The sequence below is a fragment of the Lampetra fluviatilis genome, unplaced genomic scaffold, assembly GCF_964198595.1.
Source record: "Lampetra fluviatilis unplaced genomic scaffold, kcLamFluv1.1 SCAFFOLD_902, whole genome shotgun sequence".
Classification (NCBI taxonomy): Eukaryota; Metazoa; Chordata; class Hyperoartia; order Petromyzontiformes; family Petromyzontidae; genus Lampetra; species Lampetra fluviatilis.
In genome coordinates this window covers 10745-31319 of record NW_027620802.1, presented here as the reverse complement: position 1 = coordinate 31319, position 20575 = coordinate 10745, and the positions used below count along the sequence as shown (strand labels likewise).

At 54.2% G+C, this 20575-nt stretch overlaps 1 protein-coding gene across 1 annotated transcript; it reads left to right on the top strand.

The window, feature by feature from the left end:
* Positions 1-8624: 8624 nt before the first annotated feature.
* RNASEK (ribonuclease K) lies at positions 8625-19934 on the top strand. Its single transcript, XM_078884901.1, has 3 exons — positions 8625-9260; positions 17741-17820; positions 19787-19934. Exons 1-3 carry the CDS (start codon positions 9183-9185, stop codon positions 19926-19928), a joined length of 300 nt encoding a protein of 99 aa, XP_078741027.1. The 5' UTR covers positions 8625-9182; the 3' UTR covers positions 19929-19934.
* Positions 19935-20575: the final 641 nt, after the last annotated feature.

The window sequence follows — 20575 nt, the reverse complement described above, 5'->3', positions numbered from 1 at the left end:
GGTGGGTGTGTGAGTGGTGTGTGTGGTGGTGGTGTGTGTGTGGTGGTTGTGGGTGGGTGGTTGGGGGTGTGAGTGGTTGTGTGGTGAGTGGTTGTGTGTGTGAGTGGTGTGTGAGTGAGTGGTTGTGTGTGTGGTGGTGTGTGTGGGGTGGTTGTGGGTGGTGGTGGGTGGTGGTGGTTGGTGGTGAGTGGTTGTGTGGGTGAGTGGTGTGTGTGTGTGGGTGGTGTGGAGTGAGTGGTTGTGTGTGTGAGTGGTTGTGTGAGTGGTGGTGTGGGTGGTGGTTGTGGGTGTGGTGGTGTGTGGTGAGTGGTTGTGTGTGGTGAGTGGTTGTGTGGTGAGTGGTGTGTGTGTGGTGGTTGGGTGGTGAGTGGGTGTGTGTGGGTGGTTGTGGGGGTGAGTGGGTTGTGTGTGTGAGTGGTTGTGTGTGTGAGTGGTTGTGTGTGTGAGTGGTGTGTGAGTGGTTTGTGTGGTGGTGGTTGTGTGGTGGTGTGTGGGTGGGTGTGTGTGTGGTGGTGTGTGTGTGAGTGGTTGTGTGTGTGAGTGGTTGTGTGTGTGGTGGTGGGTGGGTGTGAGTGGTTGTGTGTGTGGTGGTTGGTGTGTGGGGTTGTGTGTGTGAGTGGTTGTGTGTGTGAGTGGTTGTGTGTGTGAGTGGTTGTGTGTGTGGTGTTGTGTGGGGAGTGGTTGTGTGTGTGGTGGTGTGTGAGTGAGTGGTTGTGTGTGTGAGTGGTTGTGTGTGTGAGTGGTTGTGTGTGTGAGTGGTTGTGTGTGTGAGTGGTTGTGTGAGTGAGTGGTTGTGTGTGTGAGTGGTGTGTGAGTGAGTGGTGTGTGGTGGTGGTTGTGTGAGTGAGTGGTGTGTGTGTGAGTGGTGTGTGTGTGAGTGGTTGTTTGAGTGGTTGTGTGTGTGGAGTGGTTGTGTGTGTGAGTGGTTGTGTGAGTGAGTGGTTGTGTGAGTGAGTGGTTGTGTGTGTGAGTGGTTGTGTGTGTGAGTGGTTGTGTGAGTGAGTGGTTGTGTGTGTGAGTGGTTGTGTGTGTGAGTGGTTGTGTGAGTGAGTGGTTGTGTGTGTGAGTGGTTGTGTGTGTGAGTGGTTGTGTGAGTGAGTGGTTGTGTGAGTGAGTGGTTGTTGTGAGTGAGTGGTTGTGTGACGTGAGTGGTTGTGTGTGTGAGTGGTTGTGTGAGTGAGTGTGTGTGAATCGTGAGTGAGTGTTTGTGAGTGAGTGGTTGTGTGAGTGAGTGGTTGTGTGAGTGAGTGGTTGTGTGAGTGAGTGGTTGTGTGTGTGAGTGGTTGTGTGTGTGAGTCCCCCACTCCACCTGATGTCGAGGGTAAATGGGCGAGGTTTAAGACTGTGACTCATGCAGCTGCAATGGCTGCTTTGGGTACGCGGTCCAGACCTCCCCGGGAACCCTGGCTGACGGAGGAGGTGTTCAGGTTAATTGAGAAAAAGCGACAGGCCCACTCTCATCGCCTACAGCATCCCACGTCAGAGAATGAGGAGGTTTACCGCAGCCTTCGCTCGGAGGTTCGGAGAGCCGTAAGGCGCTGTAAGGATGGGTGGTGGTCGCGGGTTGCTGAGGAGATGGAGTCTGCCTCAGTAGCCCGCGATCACAAATCACTATTTAACTCCATCAAAAAAGTAACCTGCAGCGCCACACCTATTACCATCATTAGAGGAAAAAACGGTGATCCAATCTCCGACCCCCAGGAACAGGTTTGCAGATTTGCTGAGCATTTCTGTGAGGTCCTGGGGGAGGGAAAATCTCTCAGCCAGGAAAACATCATGGCACAAAGTGGGGATAACCCTGCTGAGGCTGCGGTGCCTCAAATATTGGAAGAGGTCACCCCCTGTGAGTGGCTGGCTGAGGTACCGGCTGTTGAGGAAGTACTGAGGGCGATCCGGAGTCTGAGACCAGGGAAGGCACCGGGCAGAGATGATCTCCCAGGCGAAATGCTGAGGGAGGGTGGCGTTTGTGCACAGACTGCCCTATATGACATCATAACAACAGTCTGGACCACTGGACGGGTTCCGCAGGACTGGAAGGATGCCCTGGTGGTCCCCCTCTTTAAGAAGGGGGACCGCACAGACTGTAACAACTACAGGGGCATCTCACTCCTCAGTGTGCCGGGTAAGGTCCTGGCAAGGATTATTCAACATCGCCTTGCTAGGCATGCTGAGGAGAGGCTTGCGGAGCCCCAATGTGGTTTCAGGAAAGGGCGGTCCTGCACAGATGCCATATTTTCTGTCCGTCTGCTACAGCAGAGGTGTAGGGAATTCCAAAAAGACCTACATCTCTGCTTTATTGACCTGGTCAAGGCCTATGATACCATCAGTAGGACTGGGCTCTGGGTTGTTCTTCGTGCTTTCGGAGTCCCTGACCCTCTGCTCAACGATCATTAAGGACCTTCATGATGGTGAGCGGGCCCGGGTAAAACTACGTGGCCGGGAGTCGGAGCCTTTCCCTGTACACCTTGGGGTGCGACAGGGATGTCCTCTGGCTCCCACATTATTTAACATCTATTCGACTGCGTAGTTCGTGAAGCCTTCAATAGCTGTACCGGGGGAATTACCATTTGGTACAGATATAATGGGAGGCTGATCGACGCCCCGGGTGCGATCAAGGGATGGCTCCCTATTGGTCAACCACGTTATGTATGCCGATGATTTGGTAATAGCTGCTCATTCAGAAGAGGAGTTGGAGACGCTGCTGCTGAGGCTGGAGTGTGCCACTAAGAGGTGGGGCCTTACCATCAGCCCCACCAAAACTAAGCACCTGCCTGGGTATTTTGTACCATCGGGCACTCCGCCCCCACAACTCCCAATCGGTGATGGGGCAGTTGTGGAGAGAGTAGAGAGTTTCCCATACCTGGGCAGTGTGCTCATGACCAGCTCCAGTTTATCAGCAGAGGTCTCACTCCGAATCAGTCGAGCGGCAATATCTTTTCATCGGTTGCGTAACGCTGTGTGGAAGCTACCTGGTCTGTCGCTCCGCACGAAGCTTCAGGTCTTCTCGGCCACGGTCATTCCCTCCCTTCTCTACGCTTGCGAAACGTGGACCCCCCTAGTGGAGCATCTTCGCCGGTTGGAAACATTTAGGCTGGCCTGCCTACGATCCATCCTGGGTTTGACCAGGCTGGATTGTGTGAGGAGCTCACAAGTCCTTGAAAGATCTGGGCAAAGTCCCATCAGTGAGCTCCTCCGGCAGGCAAGGCTGCGTTGGCTGGGTCATGTAGCCCGCATGCCCAGCCACCGCATGCCTAAACAGCTTTTGTTCGGCCGGATCGAGGGGGCTAAACGGGCGCGGCACGGGCTAGAGAAGAGATGGAGTGATGTGGTACAGGAGGACGTGGAGCTGAGTGGACTTGCCGATGACTGGTACCAGCGGTGTCAAGATCGGCCTCAGTGGAGGAGGCTCGTGAAGGACGCTACTGGGCAGTTGGAGGCAGTCGCCCTCCAACAACAACGGAGGGCGGAGGAGCGACGCTCACAACAACGAGCGGAGCGCCGGGTGGCTAAAGCACAGCAAGTTGGCACAGTAGGGGGCACAGGTGGTGCATCAGCCAGTCATCTCGGTCATCTCGGTCAGTCGACCCGTGGCACCTGCTGGGTCTGCCCCGTGACCTCCTGCCAGCGGGCGTTCGACACTTCACGTGGCCTCAAGGTGCACATGGCCTGGCACAAGCGTCGTGGTGACGTCACCGCCACTTAGTGGCGAATGGCGGTTGTTGTTGTTGTTGTGTGTGAGTGGTTGTGTGTGTGAGTGGTTGTGTGTGTGGCGCTGCAAGGATGGGTGGTGGTCGCGGGTTGCTGAAGAGATGGAGTCTGCCTCAGTGGCCCGCGATCACAAATCACTATTTAACTCCATCGAAAAAGTAACCTGCAGCGCCACACCTATTACCATCATTAGGGGAAAAAACGGTGATCCAATTTCCGACCCCCAGGAACAGGTTTGCAGATTTGCTGAGAATTTCTGTGAGGTCCTGGGGGAGGGGAAATCCCTCAGCCAGGAAAACATCGTGGGACAAAGTGGGGATAACCCTGCTGAGGCTGCGGTGCCTCAAATATTGGAGGAAGAAGTCACCCCCTGTGAGTGGCTGGCTGAGGTGCCATCTGTTGACAGGTTCCGCAGGATTGGAAGGATGCCCTGGTGGTCCCCCTCTTTAAGAAGGGGGACCGCACAGACTGCAAAAACTACAGGGGCATCTCACTCCTCAGTGTGCCGGGAAAGGTCCTGGCAAGGATTATTCAACATCGCCTTGCTAGGCACGCTGAGGAGAGGCTTGCGGAGCCCCAATGCGGTTTCAGGAAAGGGCGGTCCTGCACAGATGCCATATTTTCTGTCCGTCTGCTACAGCAGAGGTGTAGGGAATTCCAACAAGACCTACATCTCTGCTTTATTGACCTGGTCAAGGCCTATGATACCATCAGTAGGCCTGGGCTCTGGGCTGTTCTTCGTGCTTTCGGAGTCCCTGACCCTCTGCTCACGATCATTAAGGACCTTCATGATGGTGAGCGGGCCCGGGTAAAAGCCATTCCCTGTACACCTTGGGGTGCGACAGGGATGTCCTCTGGCTCCCACATTATTTGACATCTTTCTCGACCACGTAGTTCGTGAAGCCTTTGATGGCTGTACCAAAGGAATTTCCATCTGGTACAGATACAATGGGAGGCTGATCGATGCCCGGGTGCGATCAAGGGATGGCTCCCTATTGATCAACCACGTTATGTATGCCGATGATTTGGTAATTGCCGCTCACTCAGAGGAGGAGTTGGAGACGCTGCTGCTGAGACTGGAGCGTGCCACTAAGAGGTGGGGCCTTACCATCAGCCCCACCAAAACTAAGCACCTGCCTGGGTATTTTGTACCATCGGGCAACCCACCCCCACAACTCCCAATCGGTGATGGGGCAGTTGTGGAGAGAGTGGAGAGTTTCCCATACCTGGGCAGTGTGCTCATGACCGGCTACGGTTTGACAGCAGAGGTCTCACTCCGAATCAGTCGAGCGGCAATATCTTTTCATCGGTTGCGTAACGCTGTGTGGAAGCTACCTGGTCTGTCGCTCCGCACGAAGCTTCAAGTCTTCTCGGCCACAGTCATTCCCTCCCTTCTCTACGCTTGCGAAACGTGGACCCCCCTAATGGAGCATCTTTGCCGGTTAGAAACATTTAGGCTGGCCTGCCTACGATCCATCCTGGGTTTAACCTGCAGGCTGGATTGTGTGAGGAGCTCACAAATCCTTGAAAGCTCTGGACAAAGTCCCATTAGTGAGCTCCTCCGGCAGGCAAGGCTGTGTTGGCTGGGTCATGTAGCCCGCATGCCCAGCCACCGCATGCCTAAACAGCTTTTGTTCGGCCGGATCGAGGGGGCTAAACGGGCGCGGCACGGGCTAGAGAAGAGATGGAGTGATGTGGTACAGGAGGACGTGGAGCTGAGTGGACTTGCCGATGACTGGTACCAGCGGTGTCAAGATCGGCCTCAGTGGAGGAGGCTCGTGAAGGACGCTACTGGGCAGTTGGAGGCAGTCGCCCTCCAACAACAACGGAGGGCGGAGGAGCGACGCTCACAACAACGAGCGGAGCGCCGGGTGGCTAAAGCACAGCAAGTTGGCACAGTAGGGGGCACAGGTGGTGCATCAGCCACTCATCTCGGTCATCTCGGTCAGTCGACCCGTGGCACCTGCTGGGTCTGTCCCGTGACCTCCTGCCAGCGGGCGTTCGACACTTCACGTGGCGGCCTCAGGGTGCACTTGGCCTGGCACAAGCGTCGTGGTGACGTCACCGCCACTTAGTGGCGAATGGCGGTTGTTGTTGGTGTTGTGTGTGTGTGTATAACAGAGTGTGTGCTCTGTGTGTCTACAGGAACTGACTTGTGCTGGCGTGGTTTGCAAGCAAGTGTTCAAGAAGGCATAGACACAACCACCACCACCACTACAACAACTACAACAACTACACCACAACCACTACAACAACTACACTATAACCACCACCACCCCATATCCACAGTAACCATCATCACCACCACCACATCACCACCATCACCATCACAACCACCACCACAGCAACCACCACCACAGTAACCATCACCACATCACCACCATCACCACCACCACAACCACCACCATCACCACCACCACATGACCACCACAACCACCACCATCACCACAGTAACCACCATCACCACATCACAACCACCACCACAACCACCACCATCACCACAGTAATCACCACCACATCACAACCACCACAACCACCACCATCACAACCACCATCACCACAGTAACCACCACCACATCACCACCACCACATCACCACCATCACAACCACCTTCACCACAGTAACCACCACCACCACCACCACAGTAATCACAATCACCACCACAACCACCACCACCACCACAGTAACCATCATCACCACCACCACCACAACCACCTTCACCACAGTAATCACCACCACCACCACAACCACCACCACCACCACAGTAACCATCATCACCACCACCACCACAGTAATCACCACCACCACCACAACCACCACCACCACAACCACCACATCACCACAGTAACCACCATCAGCACCAGCAGAGGCTTTCATTCCAACTCGGCACGTCTGTTGTCCCTCAAATCTTACTTTGACAATAAATACAGTTAACACAAATTATAAACATCAACAAATCGTGACGTGTTGTGTTTCTACGTAGATTTTGAGGTAAAATAATCATTAAAAATCTAAATAATAATTACCAAATACATACAAATTGTTATCGTTAATATCATTTGTATCGCTAACAGACAACACAAAGCGATACGGCAATTGGTGTTTACGTTAAGAAGTTAGATATTAACTGAGGTAAAGTTACCGTCGATGATTTATAAAAAAAGTAAAATATTTTTTTGTATTTCTCGTGCGTTTTAAAAAAAGAAAACGCTAAAAAAAGAAAATGAAACGCGATGTTTGTCGTGAGATTAATGCGAAATGAAAATAAAATGTTGCGTGGTTTAAAAAACATTCCTGTCGTGTTAACTTTATACCTTGAGGTTTTGGATATGCGCGGTGACGTCATCACGCCGTGCGTCATGACGTCAAGACGCACGCCGGGCCGGTGCGGGTGGGGGGGGTGTCGATGACGGGTGTATAATTGCGTGATGACGTCACCGCGTCGACAAATACGCCGTGACGTCATCACGCAAGACCGCGCGCGCACTGTCTCCTCCGTCGCGTGACGTCACGACGCATACAGAAGTCCCCTCCCCACTCTCAACAGCCGTACGATGACGTCACCGCGTTGATAATACGCCGTGACGTCATCACGCAAGATCAGGCGCACTCCGTCTCCTCCGTCGTGTGACGTCACGACGCATACAGCAGCCCCCTCCCCACTCTCAACAACCGTAGGTTGACGTCACCGCGTTGACAATACGCCGTGACGTCATCACGCAAGATCGCGCGCACTCCGTCTCCTCCGTCGCGGGACGTCACGACGCATACAGCAGTCCCCTCCCCACTCTCAACAACCGTAGGATGACGTCACCGCGTTGACAATACGCCGTGACGTCATCACGCAAGATCGCGCGCACTCCGTCTCCTCCGTCGCGGGACGTCACGACGCATACAGCAGTCCCCTCCCCACTCTCAACAACCGTAGGATGACGTCACCGCGTTGACAATACGCCGTGACGTCATCACGCAAGATCGCGCGCACTCCGTCTCCTCCGTCGCGGGACGTCACGACGCATACAGCAGTCCCCTCCCCACTCTCAACAGCCGTACGATGACGTCACCGCGTTGACAATACGCCGTGACGTCATCACGCAAGATCGCGCGCACTCCGTCTCCTCCGTCGCGGGACGTCACGACGCATACAGCAGTCCCCTCCCCACTCTCAACAGCCGTACGATGACGTCACCGCGTCGACAGGGCGCACCAACGTCATCGCGTTAACCACGCTCTCCCTTCCCTCTCTGTCGCATGACGTCACGACGCATACAAACAGTCCCCTCGAAACAGCCGTACGATTACGTGATTACGTCACCGCGTCGACAATACACACTGACGTCATCGCGTTAACCACGTTCCCCCTTCCCTCTCCTTCGTCGCATGACGTCACGACGCATACAAGCATTCCCCCCCACTCTAAACAGCCGTACGATTACGTGATTACGTCACCGCGTCGCCAATACGCAGTGACGTCATCAAGCAAGTTCACGCGCCACCCTCCCCCCATCCATCGCCTCCGCCGCGTGACGTCACGACGCATACAAGCAGCCCCCCTTTCTAAACAGCTGTACGATTACGTGATGACGCCATCACGTCGACAATATGCCGTGACGTCATCACGCAAGACCACGCACCGCCCTCACGCCTTCCATCTCTGTCGCGTGACGTCACGACGCATACAAGCAGTTCCCCCCCACTAAACAGCCGTACGATTACGTGATGACGTCAGCACGTCGACGATACGTCATGACGTCATCACGCAAGACCACGCGCCGCCCCCATCGCCTCCGTCGGATGACGTCACGACGCAAACTAATGAACAGCTGCGAGGTGACGTCATAACGTCGACAATGCGGCGTGACGTCATCGCGCCACACTCAAGACCCCCCTCCCACCTCGGTGACGTCGCCGTTATAAAGGCGGGAAGGAGGAAGGCGGCCGCCATTGGGTCGTGAGGGGCAGTCGAAGGGAGTTGAAGTGGTGGTGGTGGTGGAAGCAGTGACAGAGACTCCCCTCACAGAGACTCCCCTCACAGAGACTCTCATCACAGAAAATCTCCTCAGACTTTCATCACAGAGACTGTCATCACAGAGACTCATCACAGAGACTCCCCTCACAGAGACCCGACTCCATCTCCTCAGACTCCGCTCACAGAGACTCCCCTCACAGAGACTACTCTACATCTCCTCAGACTGTCATCACAGAGACTCCCCTCACAGAGACTACTCTACATCTCCTCAGACTCCCCTCACAGAGACTCCCCTCACAGAGACTACTCTACATCTCCTCAGACTCTCATCACAGAGACTCCCCTCACAGACGAGGGCGAAGTCTAAGACGACGACGAGAAGGAGGAGAGAGTAAGAGAGAAAGCAGCAGCAGCAGGAGAAGGCATCAGCAGCAGCAGCAGCAGGAGGAGGAAGCAGGAGAAGGCATCAGCAGCAGCAGCAGGAGGTGGAGTTGGAGTCGTCGCGATGCCTTCCCTGTTGTGCTGCGGGCCCAAGCTGGCGGCTTGCGGCATCGTGCTCAGCATTTGGGGCATCGTCATGCTGGTGGGTGACTCTAAACATCATCATCATTATTAATGTTAATATTAATATTGTCATGCTGGTGGATGACTCTAAACATCATCATCATTATTAATGTTAATATTAATATTGTCATGCTGGTGGGTGACTCTAAACATTGTTATTGTTAATATCGTTGTCGTTAATGTCATTGTTATTAATATTGTTATCGTCATTGTTATTCATATTATTATCGTCATGCTGGTGGGTGACTTTAAACATTGTTAATGTTGTTAATATCATCGTCATGCTGGTGGGTGACTTTAAACATCATCATCATCATCATTAATGTTAATATTAATATTGTCATGCTGGTGGGTGACTCTAAACATCATCATCATCATTATTAATGTTAATATTAATATTGTCATGCTGGTGGGTGACTTTAAACATCATCATCATTATTAATGTTAATATTAATATTGTCATGCTGGTGGGTGACTTTAAACATTGTTAATGTTGTTAATATTAATATCATCGTCATGCTGGTGGGTGACTTTAAACATCATCATCGTTGTTGTTGTTTATATCATCATTATTAATATTGTCATGCTGGTGGGTGACTTTAACATCATCATCATTGTTAATATTAATATCATTGTCATGCTGGTGGGTGTCTTAAAACATCATTCATATCATACATATTATATCATTCATATATTTGTTATTCAAATTATCATCCATATATCATTAATATCATACAAATCATTCATAGTTTCATTCATATATTTGTTATTCATATCATCCATATATCATTTATATCATTATAATTAATAATCATTCATATCTTCATCATTCATATAACCATCAGTCAGTTGAATTCATATCATTCATATCATCCATATGTCATCATTCATATCATACATATCATTATCATCATAGTATCATTCATATATTTGTTATTCATATCATTTATATCATACATGTCATTCATATCATACATATCATACCATCATTCATATCATCCATATGTCATCATTCATATCATCCATATCATTATCATCATAGTATCATTCATATCATTTTAGTCAATCATAGTGTAATTCATAATATCATCCATATAATTAATATCGTATCCATATCATCATCTTTCATATCATCATCATCATGCTGGTGGGTGCCTAAAACATTATTTTCATAATAAACTATTATCATATAATAATTATCACGGCTGGTGAGGGGTTAAACATTCATTATCACCATTATCCACATCATCATCATCACCATATTTTAGCAATTGTACAATAGCCGTGCAACACCCGATTGTGATGCTGATGATGATGCTGCTGATGATGATGCTGCTGCTGCTGATGATGCTGCTGCTGATGATGATGATGCTGATGATGCTGATGCTGCTGATGATGCTGATGATGCTGATGCTGCTGATGCTGCTGATGATGCTGCTGCTGCTGATGATGCTGCTGCTGATGCTGCTGCTGCTGATGATGATGCTGCTGCTGCTGCTGATGATGATGATGCTGCTGCTGCTGATGATGCTGCTGCTGATGATGATGATGCTGCTGCTGATGATGATGATGATGCTGCTGCTGATGTTGTTGTTACAATAACATGACGTGCCTCAATAAGAACATTGGTCCATCCGATGTCGGATAATTTCCTGGCCTGTTTGACCATACCTCACACCTCTGGCTACTATGCGAGGTTTGGTGGTGGTCGTCGTGGTGATGGTGGTGATGGTTGTGGTGGTGATGGTTGTGGTGGTGATGGTGGTATTGATGATGGTGGTGGTGGTATTGATGATGGTGGTGGTGGTATTGATGATGGTGGTGATGATGGTGGTATTGATGGTGGTGATGATGGTGGTATTGATGGTGGTTGTGATGGTGGTGGTTATGGTGGTGGTGGTAGTAGTGGTGATGATGATGGTGGTGATGGTAGTGGTGGTGATGGTGGTGGTGGTAGTGATGGTAGAGGTAATGATGATGGTGATGGTAGTGGTGGTGATGATAAAAGTGGTGGTGATAGTGGTGGTAGTGGTAGAGGTGATGATGATGATGGTGGTGGTGGTGGTGGTGATGATGATGATGGTGGTGATGATGATGATGGTGGTGATGATGGTCGTGATGATGGCGGTGGAGGTGATGATGGCGGTGATGATGGCGGTGGAGGTGATGATGGTAATGGTGATGGTGCTGGTAGTGATCCTGGTGGTGATCCTTGTGATGGTGATGGTGGTGGTGATGATAGTAGCGGTGGTGATGGTAGCGGTGGGGGTAATGGTGCTGCGTTTGCAATTTTTGTTACCACGTGATCGCACTTTGAGACTTGGGCATGCGACTCGTGCAACACTCATTCACACCCTCATACTCACACACTCACACACACTCACACACACACTCACACACACTCACACACTCACCAACACACAAACTCACACACTCACTCACACACTCACACACACTCACACACACTCACACACTCACCAACACACAAACTCACACACACTCTCACACACACTCACTCACACACTCACACACACACTCACCAACACACACACTCACACACACACTCACACACACACTCACTCACTCTCACACACACACACTCACCAACACACACACACTCACTCACACACACACTCACCAACACACACACTCACCAACACACACACTCACACACACACACTCACACACACACTCACACACTCACTCACACACTCACACACACACTCACACACACACTCACACACACTCACTCACACACTCACTCACACACTCACACACACTCACTCACATACTCACACACACACTCACACACACTCACACACACACTCACCAACACACACACTCACCAACACACACACTCACACACACACTCACACACACTCACACACACACTCACCAACACACAAACTCACACACACACACTCTCACACACACTCACTCACACACTCACACACACACTCACCAACACACAAACTCACACACACACACACACACTCTCACACACACTCACACACTCACACACACACTCACCAACACACACACTCACACACACACTCACACACACTCACTCACACTCACTCTCACACACACACACTCACCAACACACACTCACTCACACACACTCACACACACACTCACCAACACACACACTCACACACACACTCACACACACACTCACACTCACTCACACACTCACACACACACTCACACACACACTCACACACACTCACTCACACACTCACTCACACACTCACACACACTCACTCACATACTCACACACACACTCACACACACTCACACACACACTCACCAACACACACACACCAACCCACACACACTCACACACACTCTCACACACACACTCACCAACACACACACACTCACCAACCCACTCACACACACACACACACTCTCACACACACACTCTCACACACACTCTCACACACACTCTCACACACACACACACACTCACCAACACACACACACTCACCAACCCACACACACTCACACACTCACACACACTCTCACACACACACTCACCAACCCACACACACACACTCACACACACACACTCTCACACACACTCTCACACACACTCTCACACACACTCTCACACACACACTCTCACACACACACTCTCACACACACTCTCACACACACTCTCACACACACTCTCACACACACTCTCACACACACACTCACCAACACACACACACTCACCAACCCACACACACTCACACACTCACACACACACTCACCAACCCACACACACACTCACCCACACACACTCTCACACACACTCTCACACACTCACACACACTCACACTCACCAACACACACTCACCAACCCACACACTCACACACACACACTCACTCACCAACTCACACACACACACTCACCAACACACACACTCACCAACACACATACACTCACCAACACACACTCACCAACACACACTCACCAACACACTCACACACACACTCACCAACACACACTCACACACTCACACACACACACTCACCAACCAACCCACACACTCACCAACCAACCCATTCACTCACGCACCCACCCTCTCGCCCAACCATCTACTCGCCCACTCATTCATCCACTCACTCACTCACCCACCCATTCACCCACTCACTCGCTCACCCACCCACCCATCCACCTCTAGGCCAGTTGTTGTGTAAACCTCCCCAGTAGGATCAGACTGTGCCAGGGCAGATGAGACTGGAAACAGCCGATCCTGACCCACCCACCCACTCAACCCATAACCTCCACTCAACCTCCACCACAACCTCCACCACCACCACCACAACCTCCACCACAACCTCCACCACCACAAACACCACCACAACCGCCACAGTCCGGAATATAACCAGGCTCAACCAGAACACGCACCAAGTCAGGCAAGACCCTGAGACACAGTCTCCCTGAGTCTCTACTACACCCTGAGTCTCTACACACTGACTGTCTACACCCTGAGTCTCTACTACACCCTGAGTCTTGACTACACCCTGAGTCCCTACACACTGAGTCTCTACTACACCCTGAGACCCAGTCTCCCTGAGTCTCTACACCCTAAGTCTCTACACCCTGAGACCCAGTCTCCCTGAGTCTCTACTACACCCCGAGAATCTACACCCTGAGTCTCTAGACCCTGAGTCTCTACTAGACCCTGAGTCTCACCTAGACCCTGAGTCTCTACTAGACCCTGAGTCTCTACTAGACCCCGAGTCTCTACTACACCCTGAGTTTCTACTACACCCTGAGTCTCCACTACACCCCGAGTCTCTACTACACCCTGAGTCTCTACTAGACCCCGAGTCTCTACTACACCCCGAGTCTCTACTACACCCTGAGTTTCTACTACACCCTGAGTCTCCACTACACCCTGAGTCTCTGAGTCTCTACACCCCGAGTCTCTACTACACCCTGAGTCTCTACTACACCCCGAGTCTCTACTACACCCTGAGTCTCTACTACACCCTGAGTCTCTACTACACCCTGAGTCTCTACTACACCCTGAGTCTCTACTACACCCTGAGTCCCGACACCCCAAGTCTCTACTACACCCTGAGTCTCTGAGTCTCTACTACACCCTGAGTCTCTACTACACCCTGAGTCTCTACTACACCCTGAGTCTCTACTACACCCTGAGTCTCTACTACACCCTGAGTCTCTACTACACCCCGAGTCTCTACTACACCCTGAGTCTCTACTACACCCTGAGTCTCTACTACACCCTGAGTCTCTACTACACCCTGAGTCTCTACTACACCCCGAGTCTCTACTACACCCTGAGTCTCTACTACACCCTGAGTCTCTACTATACCCTGAGTCTCTACTACACCCCGAGTCTCTACTACACCCCGAGTCTCTACTACACCCTGAGTCTCTACTACACCCCGAGTCTCTACTACACCCCGAGTCTCTACTACACCCTGAGTCTCTACTACACCCTGAGTCTCTACTACACCCTGAGTCTCTACTACACCCTGAGTCTCTACTACACCCTGAGTCTCTACTACACCCTGAGTCTCTACTACACCCCGAGTCTCTACACCCCAAGTCTCTACTACACCCTGAGTCTCTACTACACCCTGAGTCTCTACTACACCCTGAGTCTCTACTACACCCCGAGTCTCTACTACACCCTGAGTCTCTACTACACCCCGAGTCTCTACTACACCCTGAGTCTCTACTACACCCTGAGTCTCTACTACACCCTGAGTCTCTACTACACCCTGAGTCTCTACTACACCCCGAGTCTCTACTACACCCTGAGTCTCTACTACACCCTGAGTCTCTACTACACCCTGAGTCTCTACTACACCCTGAGTCTCTACTACACCCCGAGTCTCTACACCCCGAGTCTCTACTACACCCTGAGTCTCTACTACACCCTGAGTCTCTACTACACCCTGAGTCTCTACTACACCCTGAGTCTCTACTACACCCTGAGTCTCTACTACACCCCGAGTCTCTACACCCCGAGTCTCTACTACACCCTGAGTCTCTACTACACCCCGAGTCTCTACTACACCCTGAGTCTCTACTACACCCTGAGTCTCTACTACACCCTGAGTCTCTACTACACCCTGAGTCTCTACTACACCCTGAGTCTCTACTACACCCTGAGTCTCTACTACACCCTGAGTCTCTACTACACCCTGAGTCTCTACTACACCCTGAGTCTCTACTACACCCTGAGTCTCTACTACACCCTGAGTCTCTACTACACCCTGAGTCTCTACTACACCCTGAGTCTCTACTACACCCTGAGTCTCTACTAGACCCTGAGTCTCTACTACACCCTGAGTCTCTACTACACCCTGAGTCTCTACTACACCCTGAGTCTCTACTACACCCTGAGTCTCTACTACACCCTGAGTCTCTACTACACCCCGAGTCTCTACACCCCAAGTCTCCACTACACCCCGAGTCTCTACTACACCCTGAGTCTCTACTACACCCAGAGTCTCTACTACACCCTGAGTCTCTACCACACCCTGAGTCTCTACACCCCAAGTCTCCACTACACCCCGAGTCTCTACTACACCCTGAGTCTCTACTACACCCTGAGTCTCTACTACACCCAGAGTCTCTACTACACCCCAAGTCTCCACTACACCCCGAGTCTCTACTACACCCTGAGTCTCTACTACACCCAGAGTCTCTATGCCCCGAGTCTCTACACCCCGAGATCCAGTCTTGCTGTGTGTCATGAGTATTCTACACACTGAGTCTCTCCCCCCGTGTTTCCCTCCCCCCGTGTCTCCCTCCCCCCGTGTCTCCCTCCCCCCGTGTCTCCCTCCCCCCGTGTCTCCCTCCCCCCGTGTCTCCCTCCCCCCGTGTCTCTCCCCCCGTGTCTCCCTCCCCCCGTGTCTCCCTCCCCCCGTGTCTCTCCCCGTGTCTCCCTCCCCCCGTGTCTCCCTCCCCCCGTGTCTCCCTCCCCCCGTGTCTCCCTCCCCCCGTGTCTCCCCCCGTGTCTCCCTCCCCCCGTGTCTCTCCCCCCGTGTCTCCCTCCCCCCGTGTCTCCCTCCCCCCGTGTCTCCCTCCCCCCGTGTCTCCCTCCCCCCGTGTCTCTCCCCGTGTCTCCCTCCCCCCGTGTCTCCCTCCCCCCGTGTCTCTCCCCGTGTCTCCCTCCCCCCGTGTCTCCCTCCCCCCGTGTCTCTCCCCGTGTCTCCCTCCCCCCGTGTCTCCCTCCCCCCGTGTCTCTCCCCGTGTCTCCCTCCCCCCGTGTCTCCCTCCCCCCGTGTCTCCCTCCCCCCGTGTCTCTCCCCGTGTCTCCCCCCGTGTCTCCCTCCCCCCGTGTCTCCCCCCGTGTCTCCCTCCCCCCGTGTCTCCCTCCCCCCGTGTCTCCCTCCCCCCGTGTCTCCCTCCCCCCGTGTCTCCCTCCCCCCGTGTCTCCCTCCCCCCGTGTCTCTCCCCCCGTGTCTCCCTCCCCCCGTGTCTCCCTCCCCCCGTGTCTCCCCCCGTGTCTCCCTCCCCCCGTGTCTCCCTCCCCCCGTGTCTCTCCCCGTGTCTCCCTCCCCCCGTGTCTCCCTCCCCCCGTGTCTCCCTCCCCCCGTGTCTCTCCCCGTGTCTCCCTCCCCCCGTGTCTCCCTCCCCCCGTGTCTCTCCCCGTGTCTCCCTCCCCCCGTGTCTCCCTCCCCCCGTGTCTCCCTCCCCCCGTGTCTCCCTCCCCCCGTGTCTCCCTCCCCCCGTGTCTCCCTCTCCCCGTGTCTCCCTCCCCCCGTGTCTCCCTCCCCCCGTGTCTCTCCCCGTGTCTCCCTCCCCCCGTGTCTCTCCCCGTGTCTCCCTCCCCCCGTGTCTCCCTCCCCCCGTGTCTCCCTCCCCCCGTGTCTCCCCCCGTGTCTCTCACAGTGTCTCCCTCCCCCCGTGTCTCCCCCCGTGTCTCCCCCCGTGTCTCCCTCTCCCCGTGTCTCCCCCCGTGTCTCCCCCCGTGTCTCCCCCCGTGTCTCCCTCCCCCCGTGTCTCCCCCCGTGTCTCCCTCTCACCGTGTCTCCCCCCGTGTCTCCCTCTCCCCGTGTCTCTCCCCGTGTCTCCCCCCGTGTCTCCCTCTCCCCGTGTCTCCCCCCGTGTCTCCCTCTCACCGTGTCTCTCACCGTGTCTCCCTCTCACCGTGTCTCCCCCCGTGTCTCCCTCTCCCCGTGTCTCTCCCCGTGTCTCCCCCCGTGTCTCCCTCTCCCCGTGTCTCCCCCCGTGTCTCCCTCTCACCGTGTCTCTCACCGTGTCTCCCTCTCACCGTGTCTCCCCCCGTGTCTCCCTCTCCCCGTGTCTCTCCCCGTGTCTCCCCCCGTGTCTCCCTCTCCCCGTGTCTCCCCCCGTGTCTCCCTCTCACCGTGTCTCTCACCGTGTCTCCCTCTCACCGTGTCTCTCCCCGTGTCTCCCTCTCCCCGTGTCTCCCCCCGTGTCTCCCTCTCACCGTGTCTCTCACCGTGTCTCCCTCTCACCGTGTCTCTCCCCGTGTCTCCCCCGTGTCTCCCTGTCTGCAGGTGCTTCTGGGAGTATTCTTCAATGTCCACTCGGCTATCCTCCTGGACGACGTCCCTTACGACGTAGCGGACATTGAGAAGTAAGATCCACCATCAGCACCATCAGCACCATCACAACCACCATCACCATCAGCACCACCATCACCATCACCACCACCACCATCACCATCAGCATCAGCACCACCATCATCACCACCACCATCAGCATCAGCACCACCATCATCACCACCACCATCATCACCACCACCATCATCACCACCATCACCACCATCACCATCACCACCATCACCACCATCAGCACCATCAGCACCATCACCACCACCATCACCATCAGCACCATCACCACCACCATCACCATCAGCACCATCACCACCATCAGCACCATCACCACCATCAGCACCATCACCACCATCACCATCAGCACCACCATCACCATCACCACCATCACCATCATCACCACCATCACCATCAGCACTATCACCACCATCACCACCACCATCACCACCATCACCATCAGCACCACCATCACCATCACCACCATCACCATCATCACCACCAGCACCATCAGCACCATCACCACCATCACCACCATCACCACCATCACCACCATCACCATCAGCACCACCATCACCATCACCACCATCACCACCATCACCACCATCACCATCATCACCACCAGCACCATCAGCACCATCACCACCATCACCACCATCACCACCATCACCACCATCACCATCAGCACCACCATCACCATCACCACCATCACCACCATCACCACCACCATCACCATCACCACCATCACCACCATCACCACCATCAGCACCATCAGCACCATCACCACCATCAGCACCATCACCACCATCACCACCATCACCATCAGCACCATCAGCACCATCACCACCATCACCATCAGCACCATCACCACCATCAGCATCACCACCATCACCACCATCACCACAATCAGCACCACCATTGGTGTCATCACCGCCATCACCATCACCATCAGCACCATCACCACCATCAGCATCAGCACCATCACCGCCATCAGCACCATCACCACCATCACCACCATCAGCACCATCACCACCATCAGCATCACCACCATCACCGCCATCAGCACCATCACCACCATCACCATCACCACCATCAGCACCACTACCATCAGCACCGCCATCAGCACCATCACCACCATCACCACCATCACCATCAGCACCATCACCATCATCACCATCAGCACCATCACCACCATCACCGCCATCAGCACCATCACCACCATCACCACCATCACCATCAGCACCATCACCACCATCAGCATCACCGCCATCAGCACCATCACCACCATCACCATCAGCACCATCAGCACCATCAGCACCACTACCATCAGCACCATCACCACCATCACCACCATCAGCATCACCACCATCACCGCCATCAGCACCATCACCACCATCACCACCACCACCATCACCACCATCACCATCACCACCATCACCACCATCAGCATCACCACCATCACTGCCATCAGCATCATCACCATCATCACCATCATCGCCATCACCACCATCACCACCATCAGCTGGGGCCTGTCCACGCTGCGTGTGAGCAGGTCCCCTACAACTCCACCACCACCACCCCCTCTCTCCCCTGTGTGTCCCCCCCCACTAACTCTCCCCCCACTATTCCCCCCACCGTGCCCCCCCCCACCGTGCCCCCCACTAGGGACCAGCTGGGCCCCGTCCACGCTGCGTTTGAGCAGGTCTCCTACAACTCCATCACCATCGCCACCACCGCCCCCTCTCTCTCTCTCCCCTGCGTGTCCCCCCCCACTAACTCTCCCCCCACTGTTCCCCCCACCGTGCCCCCCCCACCGTGCCCCCCACTAGAGACCAGTTGGGGCCTGTCCACGCTGCGTGTGAGCAGGTCTCGTACAACTCCATCACCATCACCACCACCGCCACCCTCTCTCTCTCTCCCCTGCGTGTCCCCCCCCACTAACTCTCCCCCCACCGTGCCCCCCACTGTTCCCCCCACCTTGCCCCCCACTAGGGACCAGCTGGGCCCCGTCCACGCTGCGTTTGAGCAGGTCTCCTACAACTGCTTCATCGCCGCTGCCCTCTACGTGGGCCTCGGACTCTGGGCGCTGTGCCAGGCGCGGCTCAACAAGCGGCGGCAGTACCTGCACGACTAGTGGGGGGGTGGTGGTGGTGGGGGGGAGGATGGTGGGGGGTGGGAGGGTAGTGGGGGGGTGGTGGGGGGTGGGGTGGTGGTGGGGGGTGGGAGGGTAGTGGGGGAGTGGTGGTGGGGGGTGGTAGTGGGGGGGTGGGAGGGTGGTGGTGTGGTGGGTGGGCAAAGCCACCACCGCCGCCATCACCGCCACTACCTTGCACCTCTAGATTAGTGGGGTGGTGGTGGGTGGGTGTGGGGGGGTGGTGGGTGGGTGGGTGTGGGGTGGGAGGGTAGTGGGAGGGTAGTGGGGGAGTGGTGGGTGGTGGGTGGGGGGGTGGTGGGGGGAGGGGTGGGCAATGTCAACCACCACCACCATCCTCACCTGTACATTACGGTTGCCCACTCACTCAGAAAGACACTCTCTCATTCGCTCGCTCATTCCCACTCTCATTCCCACTCTCATTCACCCTCATTCATCCTCTCATTCACTCGCTCATTCCCTCGCTCATTCCCTCGCCCATTCACTCTCTCATTCCCACTCTCATTCACACTCTCATTCACACTCTCATTCACACTCTCATTCACACTCTCATTCACACTCTCACTCGCTCATTCACTTATTCCCTCACTCCTTCACACACTCACTCATGCACTCACTCATTCACACAC

Excerpts from the sequence above, each read along its gene's own strand:
- RNASEK (XM_078884901.1), top strand. The coding sequence starts at position 9,183 with ATGCCTTCCCTGTTGTGCTGCGGGCCCAAGCTGGCGGCTTGCGGCATC. Across the intron at positions 9,261-17,740 it reads TTTGGGGCATCGTCATGCTG|GTGCTTCTGGGAGTATTCTT; the intron begins GTGGGTGACTCT and ends CCCTGTCTGCAG. Across the intron at positions 17,821-19,786 it reads GACGTAGCGGACATTGAGAA|GGACCAGCTGGGCCCCGTCC; the intron begins GTAAGATCCACC and ends GCCCCCCACTAG.